This window comes from Nothobranchius furzeri, chromosome 7, assembly GCF_043380555.1.
Source record: "Nothobranchius furzeri strain GRZ-AD chromosome 7, NfurGRZ-RIMD1, whole genome shotgun sequence".
NCBI classification, from domain to species: domain Eukaryota; kingdom Metazoa; phylum Chordata; class Actinopteri; order Cyprinodontiformes; family Nothobranchiidae; genus Nothobranchius; species Nothobranchius furzeri.
Window position 1 is genome coordinate 80,878,986 of NC_091747.1, and position 27,507 is coordinate 80,906,492.

The following is a 27,507-nucleotide window of genomic DNA, read 5'->3' on the forward strand; positions in this document are numbered from 1 at the left end:
TGTTCGTTTTTGTTTTGTTTGTTTGTTTGTTTTTGTTTGTTGTTTTTTCTTTGTTTTTTGTTTTGTTTGTTTGTTTTTGTTTGTTTGTTTTTTCTTTGTTTCTTTGTTTGTTTGTTTTTTGTTTTGTTTTTTTAGTAGATCTAAAAATCAAACTTGAAAATAGAAATAATAGATTTTTTTTTTTCAAATGAAATTCTATTCCATTAGCTATGCTGTTTATTCCAGAAAGGATGAATGATGGTTCTTAGATGTTTTGGGAGTTCAATAATGTTTCCATAATATAATTTATTGATGAAACAAATTATGTTCTGACGAACTGAAATGTTCATTTTAACTATAAAGGACTAAGTGAATATTTCCTTTACATATCCCATCATATGATGAAATGGCTTCCCATTTACACAACAGAGCTGAGAAGGTAATGTTGACGGTGACAGAGAAGCTAAGTGACCTCCTCATAACTGGAGGGTTTTAGGTTCAAGTCCCACTCTGTATGTTGCAGTAGCTGTGTCCTTGGGCAAGGCACCCTCCTTACCTGTTGGTGGCGCTGTTGTATGACAGCCTCGCTTCTATCCGTACACTCCAGGTTAGCTGTTGATCACCACTATAGGTGTAAGAATAGATTAATGACGGGTTGGGTTGGTTGTAAAGCACCTTGGGGGGTTTAGAACCCTGGAAGGTGCTGAATAAAAACAAGCATTTTCAATGTCTCTTTAACAATAAAGTAAAACGTTTGTATGACAATAACTTATCTTGAATCAATTTACTAAACTTGAAGAGATTTTCCTAAAGTTGTTTCTCTAACTGGTATTTTTATTTCCTCAAACTTCGTATGGATCAGTAATATTTAACACCCTGTAAAATGTTCAGTGGTGGCCTGTTTAGTTCTGGTTTTTAAAGTTATTGGGCTTTTAAAATGTTAGAAGTAAATTAAAATGCAGAAAAGAAATCATAAAAATTAGAAAAGCCACTGTGGATTTGTCAGATTGTTATTTTGTTATTTATTATAAAATAAAAATTATAAATCATTAATATTATTATTAATAAATAAGATTTCAAAAGCATTTTGGAGAAAGAAGGGATGGACCTTCACCAAAATTTTCACCATCCGTCTAAATCAATGCATGCTGAAAACATGGACTCAATTTGTTTCAGCATATTGAGCTTCATTTATTCATAGTTTAGTTTTTAATCTGTCATGGATTAGTGCTGCTCAAATTAGCGCTGCAGTGCCAGCTATGGCTTGTAGTCATTTCCATCCTCCCCCCTGCACACGGATCCTCCAGGGAGAATCTGAAACCTCGAGATATCACCAAGCACTATACATGTGATCATGGGAAGTGTGCAACTGAGACTGGCATCCATTCAAAGAAATGAAACACACACCCTGGAAACAAAGAACGACTGTTAACATTCTCACTTTATTCCCAAATGCTCTCAAATGAGCTTTTCCAGCACTGACTTAGGATCGGAGCTAATTATGGAAACTGTTCCTTTAACAATGTCTCAATTTAAAAAGTCCAAACTAGGTCTGTAGATGTGATTGCTCTTGCTGCTGTTCTGTGGCATTGGTGAATGAACTAAAATGCAGTGGAAACAAACACAAATCATTACAACCCTTTACTTAATGGAAACGTGGTAAGCTGCAAAGAAACTTGAGTCCCTCAAGCCACAACCTGCCTCACAAGTGAGCATATGGCATATTTAGCTCAACATGCATTTGGGAACCAAACCCAATCAGTTTTGAAAGCTGCATTATTTCCCCATTTGTTGTGATACTACACAGAAGCTTAGACTTCTTGAAAACACCCTTTTCACTGATTTGGTTCTGATTTTCTTTCTAACGGTTCCCATGCAAATACAGGACATAACACCTGTGTCCTCGGCAGCGATGCAGACTGATGCCGTCCAAATGGTGCGAGGGACCAAGCCTCCAAGTCAAAACTAAGATGAGGTAACAATACAAACATGCACAGATTCCCCCGGTGGACTCAACGTTTCCCACTCAAACATTGGCCAAGCGTGGCTGAATGTGAGGATTGCGACAGAAGGCCGTTGCTCTGTAACATCACAACAAACAGGAACACTGGCGAGGCTGCAAAGTGACGCTGATGAAGTGTGGCAGGCAGCAACAGCTCCTGTTGGGCAGACACGAAACTCCAGATGATTCACTACAAATATGATGTTTTAAGGATCATCATGAGCATCGGTTCATATTTTTGCTCACAGACAGGGCCGTTTCAAAGCATTTGGCGTCCCAAGACAACCCCCCCCCCCCCAACTCAACAAATTTAAAGGGAAGGCATGCTGAGTCTACACAGTTTGTTGTCGACTTTGTTGCCAACCTTCGCTTTGTAAATGTGCAGGAAGTGAAAACTACAGAGCAACGAGCACGTACGACGACCTTGTGTGAACGGTTCGTCAGAATGATTGACAATTATGCGGAGAAGAAAAAGATCCTCCGCTATACCTTTAAATAGACTGACGTTGGATTTTTAAAATGCATGTGAACACGTTAACGCGGTAGGAGCCAGATCTCCTCTGCATGTAAACGAGTCAGTCGAGCTGGCACACGCTGGACACTTGCCTACGGGAAGTGAAGAGTTTGTGAAAGCTGTCTTCTGATAATATCATCGCCACAGCTTTCATGTATTTTAAATGAATATTTCTTATGCTGCATTTTGCACTGTAGCTGCTCAGCCTTTAATTTTAACTCTTTATTATACTCCTACATCTAATTTTATTTGTGTATTTGAAATCCGATTTTAAAATCTGCTGTTTTATGTTGTAACGTTGCATTCTCGCTGTTCTTGCTCCAGGAAAGCATGATGGATTGCTTCTGTGTGTGAAATGTGCTATACAAATAAAGCTGCCTAAAATGTTTTATTCTGATGTATAAACAACATTTCAGTGTTAAGTCAGTGCTGACTGGTGCAGTCTGTACAGAACTGCTGTCTGGACAAAGAATGAAAAAGGAGGAGAAAATGCAGCCAGAGCCGCTTCTCTCATTTGTATTCATTGGTTTGGATTGTCTGTTCTTGCTCCCTCAGACCCTCCTCTGGTATGAAAGTAATCAGCTTCTCACATATTGTTCAGAGCTGAAAGAGGGACGGAGCTGAGACTGAGTGGATTCACACCAAGAGCTAAAACATCAAGAACACAAAAATACACCACGTCAGGATGATGTCAGAGTCTGAGCTAAAGAATGAACTTACCGCCATGACGTGAGGTGTGTGACCGTTAGCGATAAACGCTAAAATAAACATGATAAGATTATGATGTTCAGATAATTAGTGGGATTTTATAAATCTGTGCTGGACCTAAACTTTAACTTGATGTCAAAGTAAATTACTGGTTTGTATCTAATTCAAGTTCATTTAAACAAAACAATTAAGACCTCTAACAATTAAGTTTAATCAAACCTCTTTTTCACCTGGTGAGCTTATTTTCAAATGAGTTCATAGCTCTCTGTGTCTTCAGGGGGGTGTTTGAGCACAGTGGAGGGTGTATGCAGGTGTTTGAGCTGATGCAGCAGCTTGTTGGCCACCAGCTGGCAAGATTTTTCTGGCTTTTTTCTTTTGGTTGAGCGACCAATTCAATTCAAGTTTATTTATATAGCGCCAAATCACAACAAGAGTCGTCTCAAGGCACTTCACACAGTAAACATTCCAATTCACAGTTCATTAAGCCAATCAGAAAAAAGTTTCCTATATAAGGAACCCAGCAAATTGCATCAAGTCACTGACTAGTGTCAGTGACTATACAGCAATCCTCATACTAAGCAAGCATAAAGCGACAGTGGAGAGGAAAACTCCCTTTTAACAGGAAGAAACCTCCAGAGAATCCTGGCTCAGTATAAGCAGTCATCCTCCACGACTCACTGGGGATCGAGAAGACAGAGCACACACACACACACACACACACACACACACACACACACACACACACACACACACACACACACACACACGCACACGCACACGCACACGCACACACACACAACATATATACCAAGTAATGTTTCTATGGTTACATTGTGATTTCTTCGTAAATATGTGATTTCTTAGCCAGTAATATCGACCACGGCCGATATTATTGGCTGCGATCAACCGACCTATTGAACTCCCGTCACATGAACAGTAACTGTTACCTGATGGAAGACAGCTCTTTGAAGTGTCTCAGTTTAAAGAAACAGACATTTATGGATATGCTAAAAACTAGTTGGAGTGGGATGGTTATTAGTTAGTTTGTGCCTTTCTAAACCAACTACAGTTTAAAGCCTTTTCTGCAAATAACCACAGAATTCCATGTATGAAACCCTGTAATGTAAAATTCACATAGAAAAGCAGCATTTTCACAAACTGCAATGACATTGTGGTCTTGGCTCTGCTGTGACTAGCGGTTAGCTTGTCAATCTGACCAGAACTAATCTGTATTTTTCCAAACTGAGGATGTTCAAAGAGCTATCTAGAACCGATAAAAGTAATGGTTGAAAAACTGTCCAGACTCAGCCCAATTACAGGCGAAGTCAGGCACCAGCTCTCTGGAAAAAGCAGCACAGATAATGGATGGATGGATGGATGGATGGATGGATGGATGGATGGATGGATGGATGGAAGGATGGATGGATGGATGGATGGATGGATGGATGGATGGATGGATGGATGGATGGATGGATGGATGGAAGGATGGATGGATGGATGGATGGATGGATGGATGGAAGGATGGATGGATAGATTCCATTCCAAAATTTTATTTTTAAGTTTCATCAGCTAAAACCACAACTGATTTAAATATTTACAACAGACGATAAAGGGCAATAAAAAAATTCTGGTCCTGAAATCTGTACAATGCAACATAATGCACAATACTGCCAGAGACTGAAAGAAGAGCTCACATCTGTTTCTGTGTTCATTTGCTGAGATCCAACAATCTGACCGTAAAACCAGAAACAAAATATCTGAAAGCATCAATGGATATCCAGAATTTGGTCGGCTCTGGTATCTGTGGTGAGATAATAATCTTATCAGGAGCAGCTTTAGGAAGGCCGTTTCACTGAAGACCAATCATTTATCAAAATCTTCAAGAGGCTCGTAAATTCAGAGGTTCAGATTTAAAATAAAAACATTGTATAAATCCTAAAATGGCAACAACAAAAAAAAACACAGCTGCTCTTTGTCATGCGTGCCTGCTAGTCTTCCTCATTAGAGTCTGCAGCTGGAGGGAGAAGTGCGTGAGCAGAGGAAGATCCACCAGGGGAGCCGTGAACAGACATCTGCGAGGCACGGAGGGAACTGTTGCCCAATTACACTCTGAGCTGACCACACAGTTTTTATGCAGGAAATAAGGAACATCTGGTCGCTGCAGGGTTGAGTTTTGTTGAATTTAAATGTCACATTTTTACATTTCAACACACAATTTTATGTCTATTAAAATATGGATACTAATAAAAGTCTTGAACAAATACGTTTCACTCTGGATAAATAACCATGTGGATCTCTGTGTGAGTTTGTCTTGTAGAAGCAGTCCAGCTGTTGTGTGTTTTGCTCCACTGGGGACTGTCTGGAGGTGTTGCACCACGGTAAAGGTATGATCGACGTTTCACGTTGTCCTGTTCCTGTTCCTAGTCATTTCCTGACAGTATACGTGAGCTCATGGGTTTATGTGATGCTGAAAGGTGGAAAGATCGGTTCTGCCAAGAGTTCATCGTGTGTCTGTGGAAATCAGAGCATCTTTTAACCTGCAAGAGAACAAAAACATGAAAACGTGGAGGTTAACGGTGGATCTGCCAGATCAAAATTATTTAAATTATGTTTAACTCTCCAAGAGTTCATTTGCAAAAACAGATAAAAAATAGTTACGATTAAGATCTCCAAACTTTGTTTTGACTGAAATCTTTTATTTAAAAATGCATTTTTTTATTTATTCACTGCAAAACCAGATTTCCAAGAAAGTAAAAAAAAGCCATGTTTTTAGACACTTGATTTTAAAATAAACCAAATGTCACACATTATTGGTGTTCATTTTCTCACTCTCGCTCATATCCATGCAAAGTTCAGCCTGCTCAGGGTGCCAGGTGTCCCAGAGGTGGGGAGCACCCTGAGCTCGTGGACCATCAAATTGGTCCCTGTGGTAACTCTGGGAGACTTTAGCCTGTAGCTGTGTATTAAATGCTCCTTCAGTCTGATTTATTAAGAAACAACACACCAATGCATTCAATACATTTACCTCAAATTTGAGAAACAAACATTTTGGAAACGTATTTTTGTCTTTTTTTATTTTACAAAAATAAGTTTATCTATCAGCTTTAACATTTATACCTTGATTAAAGATTAAACTATGGTTTATAGGAGCAGGAATGTGATTTGGGGGGTTGGGGGTAGTCTTCCCTGGGGAGGCCAGTGGTGTGGCCAACAATTTTCCAGGGGTGGCCATGCCCCATTCCCCAGCCACCCTTCAGGGGTGCTGCTGCTTTTCAGACCAAAAATGTTTGGTGTTGTGCATGAAAGACTATTTCTGCAGAAGATATTGGGCTAATTCTCCTCCAGGTGTGCCCAACCCTGGTCCTCAAGATTCCCTTTCCAGCTTGTTTTATGTCTCACTCTGCTAATTAAGTGGCTGAATCACCTGTTCAACAGCTACTCGAGCTCTGCAGAACATTGCTAATCACCACTGATTCAAATCAGGTGTGTTGAAACAGGGACACGTCTAAAATATGCTGGGTAGGGGATCTCAAGGAGGTTGGGCAAACCTGGATAAACACTTATTTATTTTCCAAACAAGTACATCCAACCCTTTCTTTTTTCATGAAATAAGAGGTATTTACTGTGAAACCAGCGTCAGCCACAGTGCATCTACTTACTCTGCTCAGTCTGAGGTGGTTTTACCTGAGGAATTTCACAGGTGTGACAAACAGCTGCAGAAGAAGGCATCTCATTGAGCAAGCGCAGCAGCGCTGACAACACGTTTACTTCTGTTTTCACATCTCTTATGTAACCCGGTGTGTACTAGGTGCCTCCCTGCAGGACATAAGCCACATCTAACCTTTTCTCAGTGTTGGAAATAAAATACCCTGAGAAAAAGCAGTCTGTAAACAAGGTTGGTCAACAGTCAGCGCCAGAACGGACCTTGACCTCGCCTTCCCAGCCTTTCCAGTAAGAGGAGACTATTCCAGGGTTCAGTTGCACCACACTTCCATGCATGCCTGTCGTAATCAGTAACAGATGTTGTGAGAGTTGGAGCTTCAGACAGTGTCATGTGTGGTGACGACAAGGTCCACAGTTTATCAGTCACAGCTCATCACAACAAACAGAGGCTGGCGGAAACAAGTGATCATCTCTGTTAGGTTCAGCGTGATTGTGCTGCATGTTGTCTCTTAGCGAGAACAAAGACAGCATGTTCCCTTTAGTAAAGAGACAATGTGTAGTTTTTACCATTCATTTCTGGAAATATCCATCAAAAGGTTGTTGAGAATGAATGAAATGATGCCCAGTTGTTGAAAAATATTGGTGGCTTCATAACATATAACCATAAAAATCAGGTCTAAAATACATGGGAGAGTGTCCAAGTCTCTGGACGACACCATAATAAACACCATGTTTCCTTCTACAGGAGCCCATGAGGACAAAATGCATTCACTAATTTGTAACAAATGGTTACAAAACTTTTGTCATTCTTAAATGTTGTTGTTTTACACATTTACCTCTTCACGTGACTCTTGTTATTTTGCTAAAGTTTGCACTCCCCAGGGCTTTTTGACCCTAATGAGCATCCGTTGGTAAGGTCGTACTCCAACACAAAAATACTGCTTGCTTGCAATGATCTAAGAATCTACTGCCCCCTATCGCTAGGAAAAATACACACTGTCACTTTAAATGGGCGTGTTTAGTTTTTACCATTTTGATCCTTTGAAGTTATCACCTACAACCCCCCAAGGTGCTTCACAATACAATCTTTCATTCGCCCACTCACACACATACACTTACACAATGGTGATGATGAGCTACAATAGCTACCTAACACTGGCACCACCGGTCTCTCCGAACAATGTGGTTAGGTGTCTTGCCCAAGGACACAACAGCAGCATTCTCTGCCAGGGGCTGGGATTGATCCTACAACCCTCCAGTTCCTGGGCTACGTGCTCTACATCCTGAGCTGCTGCTGCCCCAACGTGATGCCCGGTGTAAAGCGATTACTCAGGGTTTCACCACAGCTTTATTTCTGTGTGTAGTCGAACTCCTGAAAAAAACTCCCACCGTGATTTCTATGACTGATGAAGTGAAGATGAGTAATAAATTAGAGGTCAAGGACTTTAGCAGCAGGTTTTACAGAGCAACAGCGACCTCTACTGGACAAACTCACACTGCAGCAAGTTCACCAAAAAAAATTAAAATTTTTAAACAAAAGTTGTTGTTTATTTAGTGTAAATGTGCAGTTTAATCAATAATTAAGAAACAGAATAATATCCTTTACGTTTCTGATACATTTGTGAGTAAATATGCATTTCTCACAGATTGTCAGCTTTTCTCAAAATGGTGTGCCTTTTTCTGGATTGTTTCAGTCCTTCTATTATTAATTTATTTGTTTATTTGTTTTAGACAAACTTACTGTCTTTTTTGATCCACTGGTCCAGTTCATCCATCTCCAGCTCCAGTACAGAGGGAACATCTTCCTCAAACATCGGCCTGCAAGGAAATCAGAAATGTCACTTATGGATTTTTGTCCAAAGGGCAGAGACGTTGCAGGAAGGTTTGACATTGTGCACGCAGGCTGGGTGGACCAGGAAATGACAGAGAGGTGGTAAACAGTTTGGTTAATGATGGGGTCATTGTATTTGACAATCAGTAACTCAATTTAAACTCACATGGGTACTTTCTCTGTGCTGGATGCTTCCAGATACGGGTCTGCTTTGCTCAACTCTAAAAGAAATCAAAACATCATTCCGTTTCATAATTTCACGGTCCCTTCTATAAAAGAGAAACATAAACAAGCTTCAACGTGCCAGTTTATTACCGAAGCGGGTTAGACATGCTTGGAAGTAGCTGATTGAAGAAACAACTAAATCAAACACCTGGATTGTAATAAATGTTCCTCTAAAACCATATAAACTTGATTTATAGTGGGAGTCTGTATGATGGTTTTTATCCATGAACGCAGTGGCTGACTTTACATGAGTACAGCCATTCAAACTGTCAGCAACCTGATTACAATTGGATTTCTGTACATTTTAATTTTTTTTAATATTGACACAGTTTTTGTTTTCAGTTAAAATAAAATATTTCTTAATGAATACTTTTGACTAAGATGTTTTAAACACAGAGTTAGCTTCCTGTTTCTAATTATTTTAGTCGACATATTCAAATTATGGGGCCCTTTAACACATTTTTCTTTTGCTGTGTTGTCCCAATCCATCCATCCATTATCGGGTCGAGGGGGCAGCAGTCTAAGCAGGGAGGCCCAGACTTCCCTTTCCCCAGCCACTAGGGCCAGCTCCTCTGGGGGAATCCTAAGACGTTCCTGTCTAGCTTAGAGACATAGTCCCTCCAGCGTGTCCTGGGCGTTCCCTAGGGTCTCCTCCTAGTTGGACGTGCCCCAAAAAAAAAAACCCTCACCAGGGGGGCGTCCAGGAGACATCCTAACCAGATGCCCGAGCCACCTCAACTCGGTGTGGAGAAGCAGCGGGTCTACTCCGAGCCCCTCCTGGATGACGAAGCTTCTCGCCCTATCTCTAAGGGAGAGCCCAGCCACCCTGGGGAGAAAAATCATTTTGGCCACTTGCATCTGTGGTCTCATTCTCAAATTTGTATTAAATTGAATATTTGAACTGTATAGGCGGATTGGTGCTGCATCTGCAGTGATGCGGGCGTTGTACCAGTCTGTCATGGTGAAGAAAGAGCTGAGCCAGAAGGCAAAGCTCTCGATTTACCGGTCGATGTACGTTCCTACCATCGACATAAATATACCCTCACGAGCTTTGGGAAGCGACCGAAAGAAAGAGATTGCGGGTACAAGTAGCCAAAATGAGTTTTCTCCACAGGGTGGCTGGGCTCTCCCTTAGAGATAGGGTGAGAAGCTTGGTCATCTGGGAGGGGCTCGTAGTAGATTCGCTGCTCCTCCACATCGAGAGGAGCCAGTTGAGGTGGCTCAGGCATCTTGTCAGGATGCCTCCTGGACGCCTCCCTGGTAAAGTGTTCCGGGCACGTCCAACCGGGAGGAGACCTAAAGGTAGACCCAGGACACGGTGGAGGGACTATGTCTCTCACCTGGCTAGGGAACGCCTTGGGATTCCCCCAGAAGAGCTGGCCCAAGTGGCTGGGGAGAGGGAAGTCTGGGCCTCTCGTCTTAGGCTGCTGCCCCCGCGACCCGACTCCGGATAAGCGGAAGTAAATGGATGGATGGATGGATGGATGGACATTTGAACAGTTTTTTTTATTTTTGCTTTTTGTTTGTGTTTCTAAACAAGAATGAAGACATTTTGAATAGGTCATTTTCATTTCAATAGTATAATTATTTATATTGAGTGGGGAACAAACTCTCATGTGGGCAAAACTGTTTTTTATTTAAAGAATTGTTGACTACATCCCCTCTTTAGTGACTGTCCTACCTTGTTTTGCTTCATTTTGGTTGCACCTGCGGTTGATGTAAATACCACAAACTATCACACTGATGATGACAACAGCAAGAACCACCGGAATCAGGATAATGAGGGGATCCAGAGTCCAGTCCTCCTCCTCTGATGGGGTCGTTGAATTCACAGGTTCAACTGTTGAACAGCAGATAAAAGATAAGCAGTCTGGAAATGTTTCACCTCTGAGTAATAGCTTCCATTTTTAGATAAAATAATGACTAATATGGTTATATAGGTGATGAAATACATCTGAAATGTACCATTAAAATTAAAAAAACCAACACAAAAGTGTTTCTCCAACAACTTACGGTCCGTTGGATCTGATTCCACATCTCCTGAGATTACTTCAGCTTCTGATGAATACAACAAAAACATCAGTTTAAACTGCAACATTACTTGTTTTTGTTCAAAATGGAACCATCTATGAAATTACCCAAATCCAAAGTGTCAGGAGCTTTGGTGGGGGTTCCTGTTGTCCAATTGCTGACTGCATCTACTGACAGAAATGTGTTTTGTTCGTTTAAACAGCAAAAAAAGAATGAATGCTGAACTTATCATCTGAAACCAAATTGTTCAGGTTTTCAGCTGTAAAGCTGCATCATTTGTTCTTTCCAAGGCAGTTTCAGTCATATGATCCATGCTATGTGTGTTTTTGTTTAAAGATGTGATCAGTAAATGTAAATCAATAATTTATATCAGAACTCATCCAGGCCAAAAAGATGATGATGATGATGATGATGATGATGATGATGATTAGTATTATTAAATAATAATAATAATACTATTATTATTATTATTATTATTATTATTATTATTATTGTTATTATTATCATCTTCATCATCATCATCTCCTTACCATGGTACCTAATTATTTTTTATAACTCTTTTTTTATGTTTTTTTATTGCTTTTAGGTTGCTGTTATCTATATTCATTGACTTTTTTTAACTGTAACTGTTTTAAATCATTCCTTTATGATTGTTGCCTGTGCAACACTAGGGTTAGCTCACATGCTGTGTTTAAACTGTGCTATAAAAATAAAACGGTATGGTACTTAAATTGATACCTGAACATCCTGCTTTTTGTTTTTCAAATAAATAAAAATCAGGATGCTTTTTATGTAATTAATTTGAAATTTAAAATTAATTCATCTAATAAACACGACTAGCTGTTTTTCCATTTCATTATTGCACAAAATTATTTTGTGCAAATTTTTAATCTCCAAATGTCTTTCTGCAATCACCATGTGCCTCTGGAATTAATAAGCATAGACAACAAATATAAAAAACATGAACATGACATCAGTGACTGTTGTGGTTTTACCTTGAAATTTGCTGTTAACACCACTTTGTTTTGGGGTTGTTCTGTTATATGGGAGGTCTGAGGGTCTAATGTCTTCTTTCTTGATGCAAAATGCTAAAAGACAACATCTCTCATTACTTTCATTTATATTATTACATGGACAAAAAGCAAAAAATAAATAAATAAACATATGTGTGTATCACAGAGCATTAATCTGAACACAGCAAAAGATGCATTAGTTAAAGCTTTTGATGCTGCGTGTTTTCGCCTGTATAAAACACACACGGGAACTTTATACTTCCGTTCAAACGAGGAGTTGCAACAAAAATCAACACTGTTGCCAAATTCATAATTAGGAAAGAAGGGAGCCGATGGAGATGTTGAGCAACCGGTTTTCTGAAATGTTTTTTTCTTTGAAATGTGTGTTTATTCCAAACTGCCTGGTGACTTTTCAGAGAGAAAAGATTGTCGCCATGAAACTGAAAACCAGAATCCATTGAAGACGTTTCTTGCTTAACCTCAAGCAGAAGGAAATTAAAAATCAGCCTTTAACATGTTGGGTCTTGTGTCTGTTAAAGGATCCGCTCCGATCCGCCTGGAGTTCCTTAATTCAACTCAAAAGCATCAAAAGGTCGCTAAATCTTATTTTTCAACCAAATTAAATGAACTCATCAAAGCTGAAAGAGAAAAGCAGGTAGGGGACTGGGAAAAGGAAAAGTGTTTTCTCTTCCTTCAGAGAGTAAAAGAATGTTTCCTGTCCTACCTTTCCCCGTCAGACCGCTCAGAACCAGCACCAGCACCACCAACATCTGAGGGGTCTTCAGCCAGGGGCTTCTCATGGTAGCAAGCAAAGAGGTCCACATGGTGCCATTGTGAGCCCGCTTCCTTATGTACTGTCACAGCATCACACTTCCTGATCTACAGGGCCACACACACACACACACACACGGAGTCACTCCAACAGTCAGTCGGATGTGATGCAACCAGCTGTGTGCTTGTAGCCACAAGTCAGATGGCTCCTCAGCAGCAGATCAGTCACATTCCTGGCAGTCAGGTATGCAGCCCAACAGAGAGAGAGAAGCTGAGAAAATGTGGGTTTCGAGCAGTCAGGTGTTTTCTCTTTTTGATATGCTGTTTCTTAGAAGAAGTCTCTGTGTCCTCCTTGATTCGAAGTCACGAACCGAGTCACGCCGCTGCGATTATCTCTGTGCTGATGGCCCACATTCAAAAAGTCTCACAGTGTTTTCCTTTTTCATCAAGGGGCCTGAGAAATGATGAGTGTTTGTAGATGCAGCCGCAGCCGTTTTTATCTACCAACCGTGTCTCTTATCAGCTCAACAAAGGTTGGCATTGTAAACCAAATTAGTCAGCACTTCCTACGAGAGCCGGTGACACAACAGTTGAGCAATGCATGCTTAGAAGCCTGGTGAATGGCCTGTATTTGGCATAGCGCCTTCTAGAGTCCTGGAACCCCCGAGGCTCTTTACAACACAATCAGTCATTCACCCATTCACACACACATTCACACCCTGGTGATGATGAGCTACATTGTAGCCACAGCCGCCCTGGGGCACACTGACAGAGGACAGTCTGCCGCACACAGGCACCACCGGTCCCTCTGAACACCACCAGCAGGCAAGGTGGGTTAAGTGTCTTGCCCAAGGAATCAAAGACAGCAACAGAATGAGCGGGGATCAAACCTGCAACCTTCCGATTACGAGGCGAGCCACCGTCGCCCCAAGCCTGAATAAATACAGAAAACCTACTTAAAGGTTTCTGATGTTAAGGTCATGGTTAAACAGTGATGTACATTATCTTATGTTGTGAGATGATATTACACTTTATATTTAAATAAATCTACAGAATCTAGGTTTTGAACAAAAACACTGTCACAGCACAATCACCCCTCCCCTGTGAAAAAGTATTTACCCCATAACAGATCTGTTCTGTTCTTCTCCAACCTAAATATTTTATACCTGTCACAAATTGTGAAAAGTAACTGACCCTCTCTCCTTTGTGAATGATAAAATAGCTGTGACTAACCTTGGATATGTCAGGTCAATTTCAGCAGCCAGGATTAAAGTGAGGGTCAAGGAATGGGTGGAGATGTATTTGTAGCGTCATGAATGTCCTGTTTTGACCTACAGGTCTGCTAAATCTGCTGCATCTGCTCGAGCAGAGACATTAAGTCTCTGACACAGCCCTAATCTACATGAGATACTGGCCAAGGTCTTTCATGCACTCTGCTCCTCTGAACTGCTTCACCTCTGTTACAGCGAAGACGAAGAACTCTTTTGATAAACACATAATCAACAACTTTGTTATTACCAATAATAATTTTCAATGTTCAATCAATCTGTGAAATGACAATGTTATTTCTTGATATTATAATCCGGTGATCAGTAGTATTTTACAAGTAATTATAATCCTGGACATTTGCACTAGACACTGATGACACATAATGCTAAAGTCACACAACACATTTCCTTTGGTCTGATCCAATCAGAACCTTCGTTTCTGACGCGAGGCATGGTTTTTCTGTGGTGTTTGTATAAACCCTCTTTTGCATGTCAAATTGTGATTTGCCAGTAAACCAAAATATGACAATTATAAAAACTCTCCCACGCCACCTTTTCTTTAGTTCAAGTGTTCTAGAGAAGTCTCGGACCGGCCATCCGGACTTCCTCTTCAGCCAAAAGAACCTTGACAAGCTGGATAACATCTGTTGCAAGTTACACCTGACCGCAACGGTTCCTTCAGAATAAAAGCTGAACCTCACGACCCCTTAAACCTGTCGTGACCTGGAAGCATTCCAAGTTTGGTTGGCACCGCTGCTTTTCTACCGGCTTCGGTTCCAAGGAGGGTCCAAGAGGACCTCGGCATTCTGGATCTAACGGAGGCTTACCCTCCACTACGTACGCAAGTGGGTACGTAGACCGACAGACGGCGTCTCGTGCGTTATAAATCTCCAACTACAGTTTAGAGCGAAACATTCACTCCCACTCAGAATTAAATGCTTCTCCGGATCTGCTGGTTCTGATAACAACATTCCACACACACCATCATCTCACGTCTCACTCCACCTTAGTCCATCAGTACACAGAGTGTTTAAAGTTAGTCTTCTTTAAATTGTATAGAAATAAATTTCTTAACTATTATAAACCTGACTCTCTCTCTCTTTCCTCAGAGTTAATACAAAGTGTCAAGTAATTCCTGCAATAAAAAGTCCTGATCCTCTGGTTAAAATATTCAAAGATCCATCAGGTTGATATTTCATATTTCTATGGAATCTCAAATTTTATGGTCCATAAGTAAGATGTAAACTACCCATGGTTACATATTTCATGCACACTTCCTGTTAGGAAAACGCTTCTGAAAGAGGCGTCGACTGGCGGACCGAGACAGCGGCACTGAGGCAGTGACGGACCGCACCCCCCTCTACCCCGCCGCGTGTGCTGTCGGAGTTTCTAGTCTAAAAACGAGCTGTTAACGAGGGCGTGCACGAACGCACACACTCACACAAGCAGCATTATGGAGGATTTCCTGCTAACCACGATCATTAGATGAAAAGGGGAGCAGGGTGTTTTTTTCAAGGAGGCGAGCAGCTCAGAGCGCTAATGTGTCAAATTGGCAGGTGAGTGGCTGAGCCAGGTGGAGGTGCGGCTGCCTCACCTGGAGACCAGTGCGGTGCAGCCACGTAGTAATTTGCTGACGACATCACGTTTTTCAGCTTAGCTATCAGCCACAGAGTATTCTACATGAATGTGGAGCAGTTTTTAACCTGAAGATGGTTTTTGGCTGAAATATTAAATTTAAAGTAAGTTGCACTAAACTTCCACACAAATGATTACACATGTCTAAACCACCATTAGACCCTCATCTATACAAGTTATCATAAAAAATAAGTTAATTTAGACGTTACTTGAATGAAGTAGGCAACACATGGGTCCATGTTCACTTGGTTATGGCTAAGGTCAGAGTTCATGTGTCAACATTAACAGAAGCTGGGATCGTTCATTGAAGAAAAAGCATCAAAATGTAATTGTTAGTGTTTAAAACTAACCATAGCAACGTTCATAATTATTTATAGCTCAGCTAAAGGCATAACAGACAAGGTTTTAGTTAAGTGGCTGGTCTGTGACTGAGGGTTTATTATCGCCCTCTATATTAATTTATCAAATTAATTATCAAACTTGCGAAGATTTTGTACTAGAAATTTAAACGTTGAAGACATAGTTTGATAGATAGCGCATTCGTAATTTTTTTCTGAAACACTTTATATAAAATTAAGCATTATTGGCAGTGGGGGAAGACGTCATGGACGCAAAATATTTTTTATATAATTTTTAATGGGTTACATGCAAGCCTTTTGGCCAAAATAAACGTAACAACAGGCTATTTATTTGACCATTTATGACTCCTCATCTAATAAGCAGCAAACTCACGACGGCAATGTGGTAGCCCGGAGGTATTCTACCAACACAAGAACAGTGCTAAAGCCTACATGTATTGTTTTCACATTGTTTATGACAGCCTCTAGGTGTAAATGTCATTTTTACTAATTGCTATGTATCTTTGTCTCATCAGTGAGAGGCAGCTGATGTCCTAATGCCATGGAACTGCTTATATACTCGGAGAAATTCAGAAAAGCTCTGGACTCATCTCATTGTGTGGACATTTATTATTATTATTATTTTTGGAAGGTATTTGTAAGGCCATTAAAAGATGTTGCTGGTTGTTTCATTTGTCTGAACTTTTTTTCTAAAGCCAAACGTTTCTGCTTTTGTGTTTACAGTATATTCTTTACAGATTAGTGTATGGTCAATATCAGTTTACTAGTTTTGTTAATTGTATACTTAATGCAAAATATTTTAGTAATTTCTAAATCAATATATTTTGTGTCAAAGGGCCAGCAATTATTCCTGTTAACAGAATATATGAAATACATATATACACATGTAAATATGCCTAAAAATCACACATCAGCAGCTTTTCACTGTAAAGAAGCAATAAAAAAAATCATAAATAGTAACATAAATATTAACTACTCACTCATATGAACTTAGACCCACTGTTAGTGTCTGTAAAAACAAATGGTTGAAAGTTAAATGTTTATGCAAGAAAAAAAATCCATACATTCACATTTAAACCTGGAGTCCTGTCTGTTTAATTACTATTTCTGTATAAATGTATTCTTTCAATTGTGTGGAGCTGCTGGCAGGGCTGGACTGGGACAAAAATTCAGCCCGGGCATTTTGACTGGAGACCGGCCCATCACCTGTTTTTTTTGGAAAAGACATTAAGCCTTACGCTGTTTCTGACACACACCAACGTACACTTTCTTATTGGTAGTATTTATGTATCAATCTAATAAACGTAAACCTACACCATCCTTCCTATCCTGGTATTCTAAAAAGTAGGGTTGGGGGTAACTGATTATTTTTAAAATGATTATTCTGACGATTATTTTATTGACTAGTCGACTATTCTAATGACTATTTAGATGATTAATCTAGTGATTACTTTTCTATTGCACAATTAATAAAAACCAAAAAATTCTCAAATAAATTCCTCCAAAAAATTGATAAGTTGTTACTGTAAGAGAATAAACACTACAGGCCTTCCATTTTGTATAACACTGCTTTTATTGTGTTGCGGTTGTTTATGTTCTGGTGACGTGTAGAACTTGGGAGTGCAGGCTGCTGCCTGAGAGGTGGTTGGAGACGGAGTGTCTCCATGCTGCTTTGATTTGGTCACTTATGTGCATGAGGCAAGTGGTGTTACGACCCTTCCTGGGGAGTCACGTGTTTCTCCTATTTTAACTGTAAATCCTTCATGCTGTTATATTTATAACAAGAAACAGATATTCTGACAGAATATTTTCATGTTTATTCGAATATGATTGTGGAACACACCCAGCATCATAATAAATGAAGTAATATTTATGCCAATTTAAGCCTTTATGGGTGACCAGGACTCTGTGATCAATTTTTGGCAAGGGAAATTATCATTTGTTGCCATTTTTTAGGTGTTTATGAATGTTGAAGACACCCAGCATCCTGTGATGGCACTAATAACATCAAGAGATAATAAATAAGGTAATATTTAGGTCAATTTAACCCTTTACACGTGACCAGGACACTGTAATCAATTTTTGGCAAGGGAAATTATCATTTGTTGCCATTTTTGAAGTGTTTATGAATGTGAAAGACACCCAGCGTCCTGTGATGGCACTAATAACATCAAGAGATAATAAATAAAGTAATATTTAGGTAAATGTAACCCTTTACACGTGACCAGGACACTGTAATCAATTTTTGGCAAGGGAAATTATCTTCTTTTTTTTTTTCTTTTTTTGCCATTTTTGGGGTGTTTTTGATGATACAGTAGGCAGTATGAGTACAGTAACATCAACAGATAATACATAAAACCCTTATTTGGTCAATTTTAGCCTCCATGAAAATCTTAGCGATTCAATCACTTTTTGGCAAGTAAAATGCCATTTTAGTTGTCTACAATTAAATCATCAATAAAGAATTTAAAGATATTTTGAGGCATTTCTTATAGGTAAACGGGAGGGTGTAGTCTATTTGGCAAGTGACAATCTTAATTTTATGTGCTGAAGTGCTTTTATCTTGTTACTTTTAAATAGAGCAACGTAATGTATAGATAGCAACCTACACAGTGTCATTAAAGCCAAAGCTTGATCATTTTAAATACTTTTTTTCAAGTAAAAATGTGCCCCAAACTAGTTAACTGTGGCTCCATGTCAAGTGGACTAAAGAAAGGAAGGGGGAAAAATTAAATCGTTGGAGAATTGTTTATTTCCATTTATACAACGTTTACATTCAATACAGGGTGCCATTTTACATTGTTTATTTATTTTTTTTAGTATCAAGGCTGTAACATAAAGAAAGCCAGTTCTTACCACAAAGTTTGTGGCACAAACCATCTTTCAATCGCAAATATTGCAAAAAGGATTAATATATCCTCATTGTGAACGTTTAAGACAAATAGCAACACTTAAAACAACTTCCGAACTGGAAAAACTAATGTGGCAAGGTGCATAAAGGAGTGCCCGGGCGGGATTCGATCCCCAGACTCCCGGGCGAGAGTCATACGCTCTAACCAGTCAGCCAAAGAGGCATCTCCTTAGCCCAGTAGCCAGGGCGCATCATCAATCGGGACATTGTGACAGGACGCTCACATAGCTACATCTTCCTCCCTCTTTCCACAAGCACGTCCTCGTGCTCCCGCGCAGGGTGCCACAAACACTGCACACTAATATCCGCGATAAACATCTGTTTAAGTACCGGAAGAGGTTATCTTTGCTTTCTGAATGTCCATATTGCTAGATATGCCGAGTTTTAGGGCGAAATCCTGGGGAATTTTGCCTAGAAATGCAATTACCTAACCGTGCGCGATCCCGCGGTGGCTAATCATTTTTTGGCAGCGAGTCAATTTATGGCACAACACCGGCTCGGGTTTCTCCTCCTCCTCCCTCTTTTCTTCTCCAACCTGTCGCTGGGCTGAGGCTCCATCACTTCCTAAATTGATTTTACTTGAACCTTCACTACCAAACAACTGTGAGATTTTAACACATGTGCCAGCATCAGCCTGAAGGGCCAGTTTCTTTTTTAGTCGAATTTTCTCCGCTCCTCCTTTCCGTTTTTTGTTCTCCATTTTGTAAAGCTCGTCTGTCTGTTTACTGAGATTCACAAACAACTGGCGGGTGCATCAGACCTCTGGCTATTGGTCCAGCCCAGAGTGTATTATTACCAATTGGCCAATCCACCAACTTTTACGAGGCGTCGCGTGGGGCGGCGCGGACAAGTTGTCCGCAACAACTAGAGGCAAGGGAAAAAAAAAAAAGACACCGGCCCATAAAAGATGAAAGGGTCGGCCCAGCGGGCAGTTGCCCGCTATGCCCTATGGTCAGTCCAGCGCTGGCTGCTGGAGCTGACAGCGGGATGTATGGCAAGCCAAAACCGTCACAATACGCCACTTTCCCAACCCGTCTAGTTAAGAAATGGCGAAAAAAACGCCGTTTGATGTGCCAAGACGTCGTAAAATACGGCGAAAACTCTGCCAGAACGGCGTAAATTACGGCGTTCTGGCAGAGTTTTCGCCGTATTTTACGACGTCTTGGCACATCAAACGGCGTTTTTTTCGCCATTTCTTAACTAGACGGGTTGGGAAAGTGGCGTATTGTGACGGTTTTGGCTTGCCATAGCGATGCTCCCCGCCCGCTGGGAGGGCCGCTGGGGAGGGGGGGGGGAGCTCAACAGGCACATGGGGGCGTGTTTGGAGAGGGTCTGCAGCTGGGTATTATTGGATCACGCGGGCATTCAAATTACTGCGATTTCGGCGTCCTATGGTCCGGAAGTAAATGGGTGTTAGGCACTCGATCGACACATCAAATAGCCAATGAAATTCCGAGAACAACGGGCTGAAGGGTGGAGTTTACAAGCAAACAGAGCTTCTGCACGTGTGGTTCCACTTGGACTCTGTTTGGATAATTCAGAATAAACACAGTAACGCACTAGATCATTAAGACAAAATGGCAAAACGCACCTCTAAAGCAAACCCCATCGAAGAGGAAGTCGCTGAGAAATGTTCCAGAAGAGAGAGTGATTATTCTGAGGATTTTTTGTCAGAGGAGGACAGTGATGCCTCACATGTTTACTCTGGAGGGGACATGACTTCTGAAGGGGGACAAACCGATCTGGACAAGTAAGCAGACTAACTTATTTTATTCTCGTTTCTCCTGTAAGTAGATAGATAGATAGATAGATAGATAGATAGATAGATAGATAGATAGATAGATAGATGGATGATAGATAGATAATGAACAAATTAAAAGTTTACCAAACGTATTTTTATGTCAACACAGCTCAGTCTACCTTGAATGTTAACATTTAATTACCTTTTTTTACATTACAGTTCTTCTGATGATTCAGATGAGGACTGTGTCTCTGAACAAAGAGAGTCCTCAGAGGGAGGACTCCATCCCGATCCCATCACCTCATGTGTGAGAGACACAAACAAAAGAGCAACAGGACATGGACAAGGTAGAAGAGGGGGATGGGCAAGAGCCAGCATGAGCAGCATTTATGGAATGACAGAAAAGTACTGGAACGATACACAGGTTGAGGACATTACCCCCCCACAGCCCACCTTCAGACCCCTGCGCCCACCCGGACCCCAGCTTAGTTCCACATCCTACAGACCACTGCAGCTTTTTCAGCTTTATTTCACAAATTCTGTTCTACTGACAATAATTCAGAACACTAACCAGTTTGCTGCCAAACACATGTCAACAACAGATGTCCCATGGACTTATTTGTCTGTACCAGAGATGCTCAGTTTCATGGCTTTGGTCATATTTATGGGATTTGTGAAGTGCTCCTCAATTGCAGATTACTGGAAAAGGGCAAAACTGTACGGACTTCCCTTTGCCAAGTCAGTGATGACCTGTAGAAGGTTCCACCTGATATGCCGAGCCCTGTGCCTTAGCAGTATGGCAGAAAATGCTGTTAATGATCAGAAGAAGGGGACACCAGCGTATGATCACTTGTGCAAAATCAAACCTTTGTATACTGAGCTGAGGGACGCATGCAAAAAGAACTATCATCCCATGCAAAACATTTCTGTCGATGAGGGTATGGTTGAATCAAAATCTCGCATCGGCCTGAATCAGTACATGAAGAACAAACGCTGGGGCTACAAGCTGTTTGTCCTCGCGGACTCTTCTAGTGGCTATATGTGGGATTTTTTTGTGTATGAGGGAAAGTCACACAAAAACAGTGGGAAAGGGATTGGTTATGACTCTGTTGTGCATCTGGTCAACACCAATCTGCTGGGTGCTGGTTATAAACTGTTTGTGGACCGTTTTTACACAAGTCCCTTGCTTTTCCGTGACCTGCTTCAACAAGAGGTCTGGGCATGTGGAACCATCAAAGCCTACAGGAATGACAATCTGGACTCCCAATTGCCACGAGGAGCCATCAGGTGGCTGAGGAAAGACTCCATCCTGTTTGTCCAGTGGAAAGACACCAGAGATGTTTTTCTTTGTTCCACTCTGCACACAGCCCACGGAGAGGACACAGTCCAGCGGAGGGTCAAAGGTGCAGATGGACAGTGGACCTGGAAGGACATCCCTGTTCCACCAGCAGTGAAGGAGTACAACCGGTCAGCGTCATATACACAAGCCATTAGTGCCGTTTCAAGTTGAACAATTTGTGTGTCGGACATATTTTCGTGTGGTTTTCACTTTTTTTCAACTTTCCTTTTAGGTACATGGGGGGAGTCGATCTATCAGATGCACTGCTAGGTTACTTCAAGGTCCAGCACAGAACACAGACTTGGTACAAGACTTTCTTCTATCTCTTCATGGATGTTGCCATCATTAATGCCTTCATCCTGCATAAAGAACTTGCCAGGAGCAGAGGGGATGTTCCCTTGAACCAGAAGGCATTCAGGGAGACTTTAGTGGTCGAGTTGGCAAAGGTGGGCTCTGCCAACACCACAGCTGAGCCGGCACCATCTCTTTCCTGTCATCACAGACCTGTGCACATATCGGGACACAGCACATTGGGGCGCTTGAGATGCAGACTTTGCCAGGCCAAGACTCCTATAAAGTGTGCTACTTGTGACGTGCCCCTATGCTTTATTCCAAGTCGAGACTGCTACAGTGATTGGCATGATGAGAGCAGCAAATGAGTCATTTTAAAGATTGCAGTTAGTGGTGTTTGTATTGTACATTGTTTATAGTGTAATAGTGTGTTTATAAATAGCTTCACTTTCTACCATGTTCACTTTATTATATGCATAAAAAACTTTGCTCATGAAAAATCTGTCTGTGCATCTTTTACTCTTTGCAAGTAATATTGAGAGTGGATCTGCATGTTGGATAGGACCACATGTCTGTCAAGAATATAATTAATCCAGTACTCTTAAATTTTACTGGATCATCTGTAGACAATGAGAGACAAAGAAATGTTTTTTGTTTTTATGGTATGGAGGCAGTCGGCGGTGCTCTGTCCTGGAGGATGTACCACCAACCCATGACTACTGTTAGCAAGTAAGTAATTTATGTATGACTCTCTTACAAAAACAGGGACTTTATTTGCTGAAGAGTCACAATTGTTATACTAGTGAATCCATAAACCATCTCCTCGTTGCCTTTTTCTGATTATGTCTTAGAGATGCGACAGCCGTGAGCTGAGCCAGCACAGGAAACCCTGTTAAGGGTTGTTTTACTTATATTTACTTGAACCATCTATTGTATTGCAGAGGAACGTTTTAAAGGTGTGTGTGTGTGTGTGTGTGGGGGGGGGGGGGGGGGGTTGGTTCTGCTTTTTGCCTTTGAAACTTCCCTTTTTGTTAACTCAGGTGAGCTTGTGCCCCAGGACATCCCAGGATGCACTTCTGTGCTTCAGTCCTATCCTTTGACCATCCACCTCCCTGTTAGTTTTTCCCTACTGTTGTCTGGCTCAGATTGATAACTGATGCAGTATGTTGGCTCTTTTATTTGTACAACTTTTAATAAACAGCAACAAACTTACATTGAAATATCAGTTTTAAGTGACTTTTGTGACAAATTGGCCCCAAATGAATAAAGTTGTACTGAGTTTAAATGCTGTCAGTGACTGATTTTCAGCCATTAACAGTGTGAAATAACTAGTTCTGCACATGTTCCTTTTAGGAACAAAAACATTTTTTTCTGCTTATTGTTTTACATAATCTATAAAAGAGCTGACTGAAGTCTGAGGTGCAGGAGGAGTGTGACTGCTCTCCTCACACTGACAAGTTGACTGGATTGATGTTAATATTTGTCGAAATTAATATGTAAAAATACTTTTGTGTGTGCACCAAGCACACTCAAAACAGATATATTTATTTGCTCAAATGCAAGTGATTTGCTCTATTTACACCACAAAAACAACACTGTTTTTCATTTTAAAATTTCTTTTGATCAAAAAAATTGTCTATCAGTTTGCAACTTTGTTGTACTTACAGCAAAATATTTTTTATTTTAATCCTATTTCATTTATATGAAACAAATTTTAGAGTCAAAACATTTAAGAAATTGCAAAAGTCTAGTAACAATAAAAAAACTTTTTTTCTTCATTTTTTAAAAATCTGATTGTGACGAAAGTTTTGCAGCCGTCCAATTACAAGTGTACATCCGGAACGTTTCCTTAACGACACAATTCAACGACGGACCACTTCCGTTTCCGGTGCTCAGTGTCAACAGAGCTTCAACACACGTTTTCACTCTGAAACGATGGTGAGGCTGTTTCCATGAGCTCGTTTGTGTTTATAACAACAGAAATACGAGTTAAAGGTTAATAGAATCAAAATAAAATATTTAAACTAGTTTTTATTTTGCAGCCGAAGACCCAGAAGGGGAAAGCGGCGGAGAAAGTTGTTCATCCGTACAGCAGGAAAGCAGCTTACCTTGCCCGGGAAGAAAACCGACTGAAAAGGAAAGAAAGGTTTGTTAATTAATTAAATAAAACGCATCAAAAGCAGAAACTCTGTAGTATTTGGATTGTGATTTATTACAAGATATGACGTCTAGGGCAACAAATTATTTCTTTGCTCAGTTTTATTTCGAAGTGGCTTGAAAAAGTAAAATTCCCGGATGGAAATGTTCTAAATGTCTTTTGTGATGCTGCAGGCAGAAAAACGAGAAAGCAGCGCGTCTGAACAACATTGGTAAACAAGTGTTTGAGTCGAACTAATACAAACATTTAAAGATGATTAAACTCATTCATCTTGTATCTGGGTGTTAAATTACAGGTGAGAAGCTGCTGTGGTTTCAGAGTCAGCTGGATTCAGCGAAGACAAATTATTCCCGGAAAGATGCCTGTGAGATTATTGAAAGGTCCCAAACATTTTCTTTTCTACTTGTTTTGCTCTTATTGGTAATATTTGTAACTTGATTTGCTCAAAGACTCCATGCCAACACTTTTCAAAGGGCTGAGCCTTTAATTTTATTTGATCAGGGTGTCTGTGATCAAAACACTGAAAATTCAGTGACAATTAAGGCCGTAAAACTCCAGAAATGCATCATCGTCTTCCTCCAGAGGTAATCGCACAAAGAAAACTACTGTGTAAAATGATGTGGTTTAACACAACCTCTTTGTCAAAAGACTGAATGGCTATTAAAGTAATCACAAGTTAATGCAAAATAGAATAAAAAAAATTACAGATGGCCTCAAATGTTTCATGAGAAAGATGCAGAATTGAATGTAAACATTTAGATGTGCAAAAATAACCTAGGTGGTACATTACTGACCTCAGTATGATGCATATTGACATTAAAACACATTTAAAAAGTTCACCGTCGTGACCCAAATGTTGTCTGTGTGGTTGGTAGTAATCTCATCAGGCTGTTTGTCTTCATAAACGAGTTGTACTGATTTCAATGAGATTATAAGATCTTGGTGTTTGTTCAGGTACCTTCACAGATTTGATTCAGAACTGGAACAGATCAAGTTGATGAATGGGATCAAAGGTCGGCAGGGTCGTCTTCATGGCGCCAGAGAGGCTGTCATCAAACAGACCGTGGAGCGAGAACAGGCGCAGTACGAAGGCGTCGGATTTGGTTTGTTTCAATGCAAAAATGCTTCACTCATGCGTTCACTTTGGTCTGAAAAAACTCCTTTATCCCCCCCCCCCCAGAGATTCCAGACATCATCAATACAAAGCATCTGAAAACATTCAGGTGAGTGTTTGCGCTATCTGCATTTAACGAACACCTGCTCACCCAGGAAATGCATCAGGTACATTTTCCATTCAAATCACTCATGGAGTGAAATAGTGAGATCATCTTCAGTGAAGGCATAAATATGCAGTAATTCTGTAATGTTAATCATGGAATATTTAAACTTTATTTTTCTTTTGGCAGAGAATGGACCGGAGATCTGAAGAAACTTCCAAACATAAAACTACGAAAAGTATCAAAGAAAAATGTGGACACAAGAAATGAAATGGAGGAAAAAGAAGATCCAGAGGAAGTTCCTGAGGAAGATGATTTGGATGATGAGCTGATGGATGAGACTGATCACTAACACTTGTTTGTGCTTTAATATGGAAGCCTCTGTGGAAGTGGGGAGGCTTGTAAAGGGAAGAAATCGTGTGAGAAGATGCTTCTGTTCCACAGATGACCTGCGGGTGGTGCTAAACCCCAAGTCCGACACCTAAATTGTTCCCATACCAAGTTTTTCCATTTGACAAGTCAGTAACTTCAGACTGGACTTTTTGAGGTTCTACATTCATTTATTGCACAAACAATTCCATTATGCATGTAACCTGCATCGTGTCTATTCAGAGCTGAAAAAACAAACATGCTGCAAAACAGTCCTGCACAAGATTGGACAAAGAAAAACATTCGTAAAGTTCTGGTTGTCATAATGTATCAATTACTGATAATCTCCAGATGAAAGCTACATAAAACTACAATTTATCAACAAACAGGCTGTCTGGTGTTCTATTTACCAACTAAACCTTTTTCATCATTACCTCTTCTAATATTACATATTTAGATTCTAGACTGGGATGAAGGATTTGGTTTGTGAGGTTTTTAATGTGAGTCTTTGGTGTCTGGTTGTCCAGAAGGAGTGTTAAGTCCTCGGTATGCTTCAGTCAGGTTGCTCGTGTGATCTCTGTAGCCTCACAAATAAACATCAGGCTATACTTTCTGTGTGATAACAACCTGTCTTACCCCACATCAGATAAATATGTTCAAGCTTGTAAAAAATAAAGTGAAAATTGGAAGAATTAAGGGAGAAGACAAACACAAAGATGGATGTGATGACTTGCAAACAAACTGAAACATGATTAGATTTATAGTTAAAGTGCATCTCCGTGAGCCATTTGAATCAAATGCAGTTGGATTTAAAGAGTCCTGTTGTGTGAGGTTCATTTGAAGCATACTGAGACCTTAAACCCAAAGCATCTTCAGGGTTTTCACAATTTTAATTAGTATCAGTGCAAGTTTAGAAAGTGCTTACAGATGAAATGGCATCAATACGCCATTTAGTCACAGCTTTAGTTTGCTGCTGGTTAATTTTCTGTCCCCTTTTCTGATCTATACAGTTTCTGCTTTATGCTCTTGGATCAGCTTTTACTCCCGTCGGTTTCCGTGAATCTGACAGGAGTAAGCGCAGAAGGCTCTGGATGCATGAGCAAAAGCAGATTCTACATTCATAATAAGTCAGACGGGGCTCTGTGTTGGTGCCACGGCTGCCTCCACAGACATGTCAGAGTCCATTTGTATCTCTGGAGCAGGGATGGAGATCTGAGGGACAGGGACTTCCACGATCTCATGCTTCCCGTTGGCCTGGGGCTTGTGCAGGTTTTTCTCTGGGCAGTTTTGCACAGTGATGATGCGGTTGAAGGCCTTTAGGCGGCGCCACAGCTGCAAGTAGACTTTACCCTGGATGTACATGAAGACGAGGCCACCTGTGAAGCCAATGCCCACCACAATCAGCTTGGTCCAGAAGGGCCACTCCAGCACACCTGAGAACACACAGATCCTGAGAGTGAACCCAAAGGGAGTGTGAGTGAT

At 40.6% G+C, this 27,507-nt stretch overlaps 4 protein-coding genes across 7 annotated transcripts in view; 2 read left to right on the top strand and 2 right to left on the bottom strand.

Moving 5' to 3' along the window:
* Positions 1–4,937: 4,937 nt before the first annotated feature.
* Positions 4,938–12,898, bottom strand: tmem154 (transmembrane protein 154). 2 transcript variants are annotated; one of them, XM_015975856.3, is made up of 8 exons: positions 12,691–12,898; positions 11,949–12,041; positions 11,061–11,123; positions 10,936–10,980; positions 10,604–10,762; positions 8,864–8,918; positions 8,608–8,684; positions 4,938–5,740 (listed from the first exon to the last, which is right to left on the bottom strand). In XM_015975856.3, the coding sequence occupies exons 1-8, from the start codon at positions 12,788–12,790 to the stop codon at positions 5,736–5,738; spliced, it is 597 nt and encodes a 198-aa protein (XP_015831342.1). In that variant the 5' UTR covers positions 12,791–12,898; the 3' UTR covers positions 4,938–5,735. The 2 variants fall into 2 exon arrangements, with proteins under 2 accessions (XP_015831342.1, XP_015831343.1); XM_015975857.3 differs by having other exon boundaries at positions 11,061–11,120; positions 12,691–12,897.
* Positions 12,899–20,356: 7,458 nt separating this feature from the next.
* LOC107396253 (piggyBac transposable element-derived protein 4) lies at positions 20,357–22,791 on the top strand. The gene is made up of 3 exons (XM_015975861.3): positions 20,357–20,660; positions 20,871–22,118; positions 22,223–22,791. Exons 1-3 carry the CDS (start codon positions 20,488–20,490, stop codon positions 22,647–22,649), a joined length of 1,848 nt encoding a protein of 615 aa, XP_015831347.3. The 5' UTR covers positions 20,357–20,487; the 3' UTR covers positions 22,650–22,791.
* Positions 22,792–24,140: 1,349 nt separating this feature from the next.
* On the top strand, positions 24,141–26,411 carry tma16 (translation machinery associated 16 homolog). 2 transcript variants are annotated; one of them, XM_015975854.3, is made up of 7 exons: positions 24,141–24,219; positions 24,324–24,427; positions 24,613–24,650; positions 24,735–24,819; positions 25,394–25,542; positions 25,620–25,662; positions 25,846–26,411. In XM_015975854.3, exons 1-7 carry the CDS (start codon positions 24,217–24,219, stop codon positions 26,006–26,008), a joined length of 585 nt encoding a protein of 194 aa, XP_015831340.1. In that variant the 5' UTR covers positions 24,141–24,216; the 3' UTR covers positions 26,009–26,411. The 2 variants fall into 2 exon arrangements, with proteins under 2 accessions (XP_015831340.1, XP_015831341.1); XM_015975855.3 differs by having other exon boundaries at positions 25,394–25,522.
* Positions 26,412–26,804: 393 nt separating this feature from the next.
* Positions 26,805–27,507, bottom strand: part of marchf1 (membrane-associated ring finger (C3HC4) 1) — a 30,858-nt gene continuing 30,155 nt past the window's right edge. For both annotated transcript variants that reach the window (XM_070553841.1, XM_015975852.3), the window contains one exon: positions 26,805–27,458. In XM_070553841.1, coding sequence (XP_070409942.1) covers positions 27,154–27,458 — 305 coding nt within the window. In that variant the 3' untranslated portion in view covers positions 26,805–27,153. The remainder of the gene's footprint in view (positions 27,459–27,507) is intronic.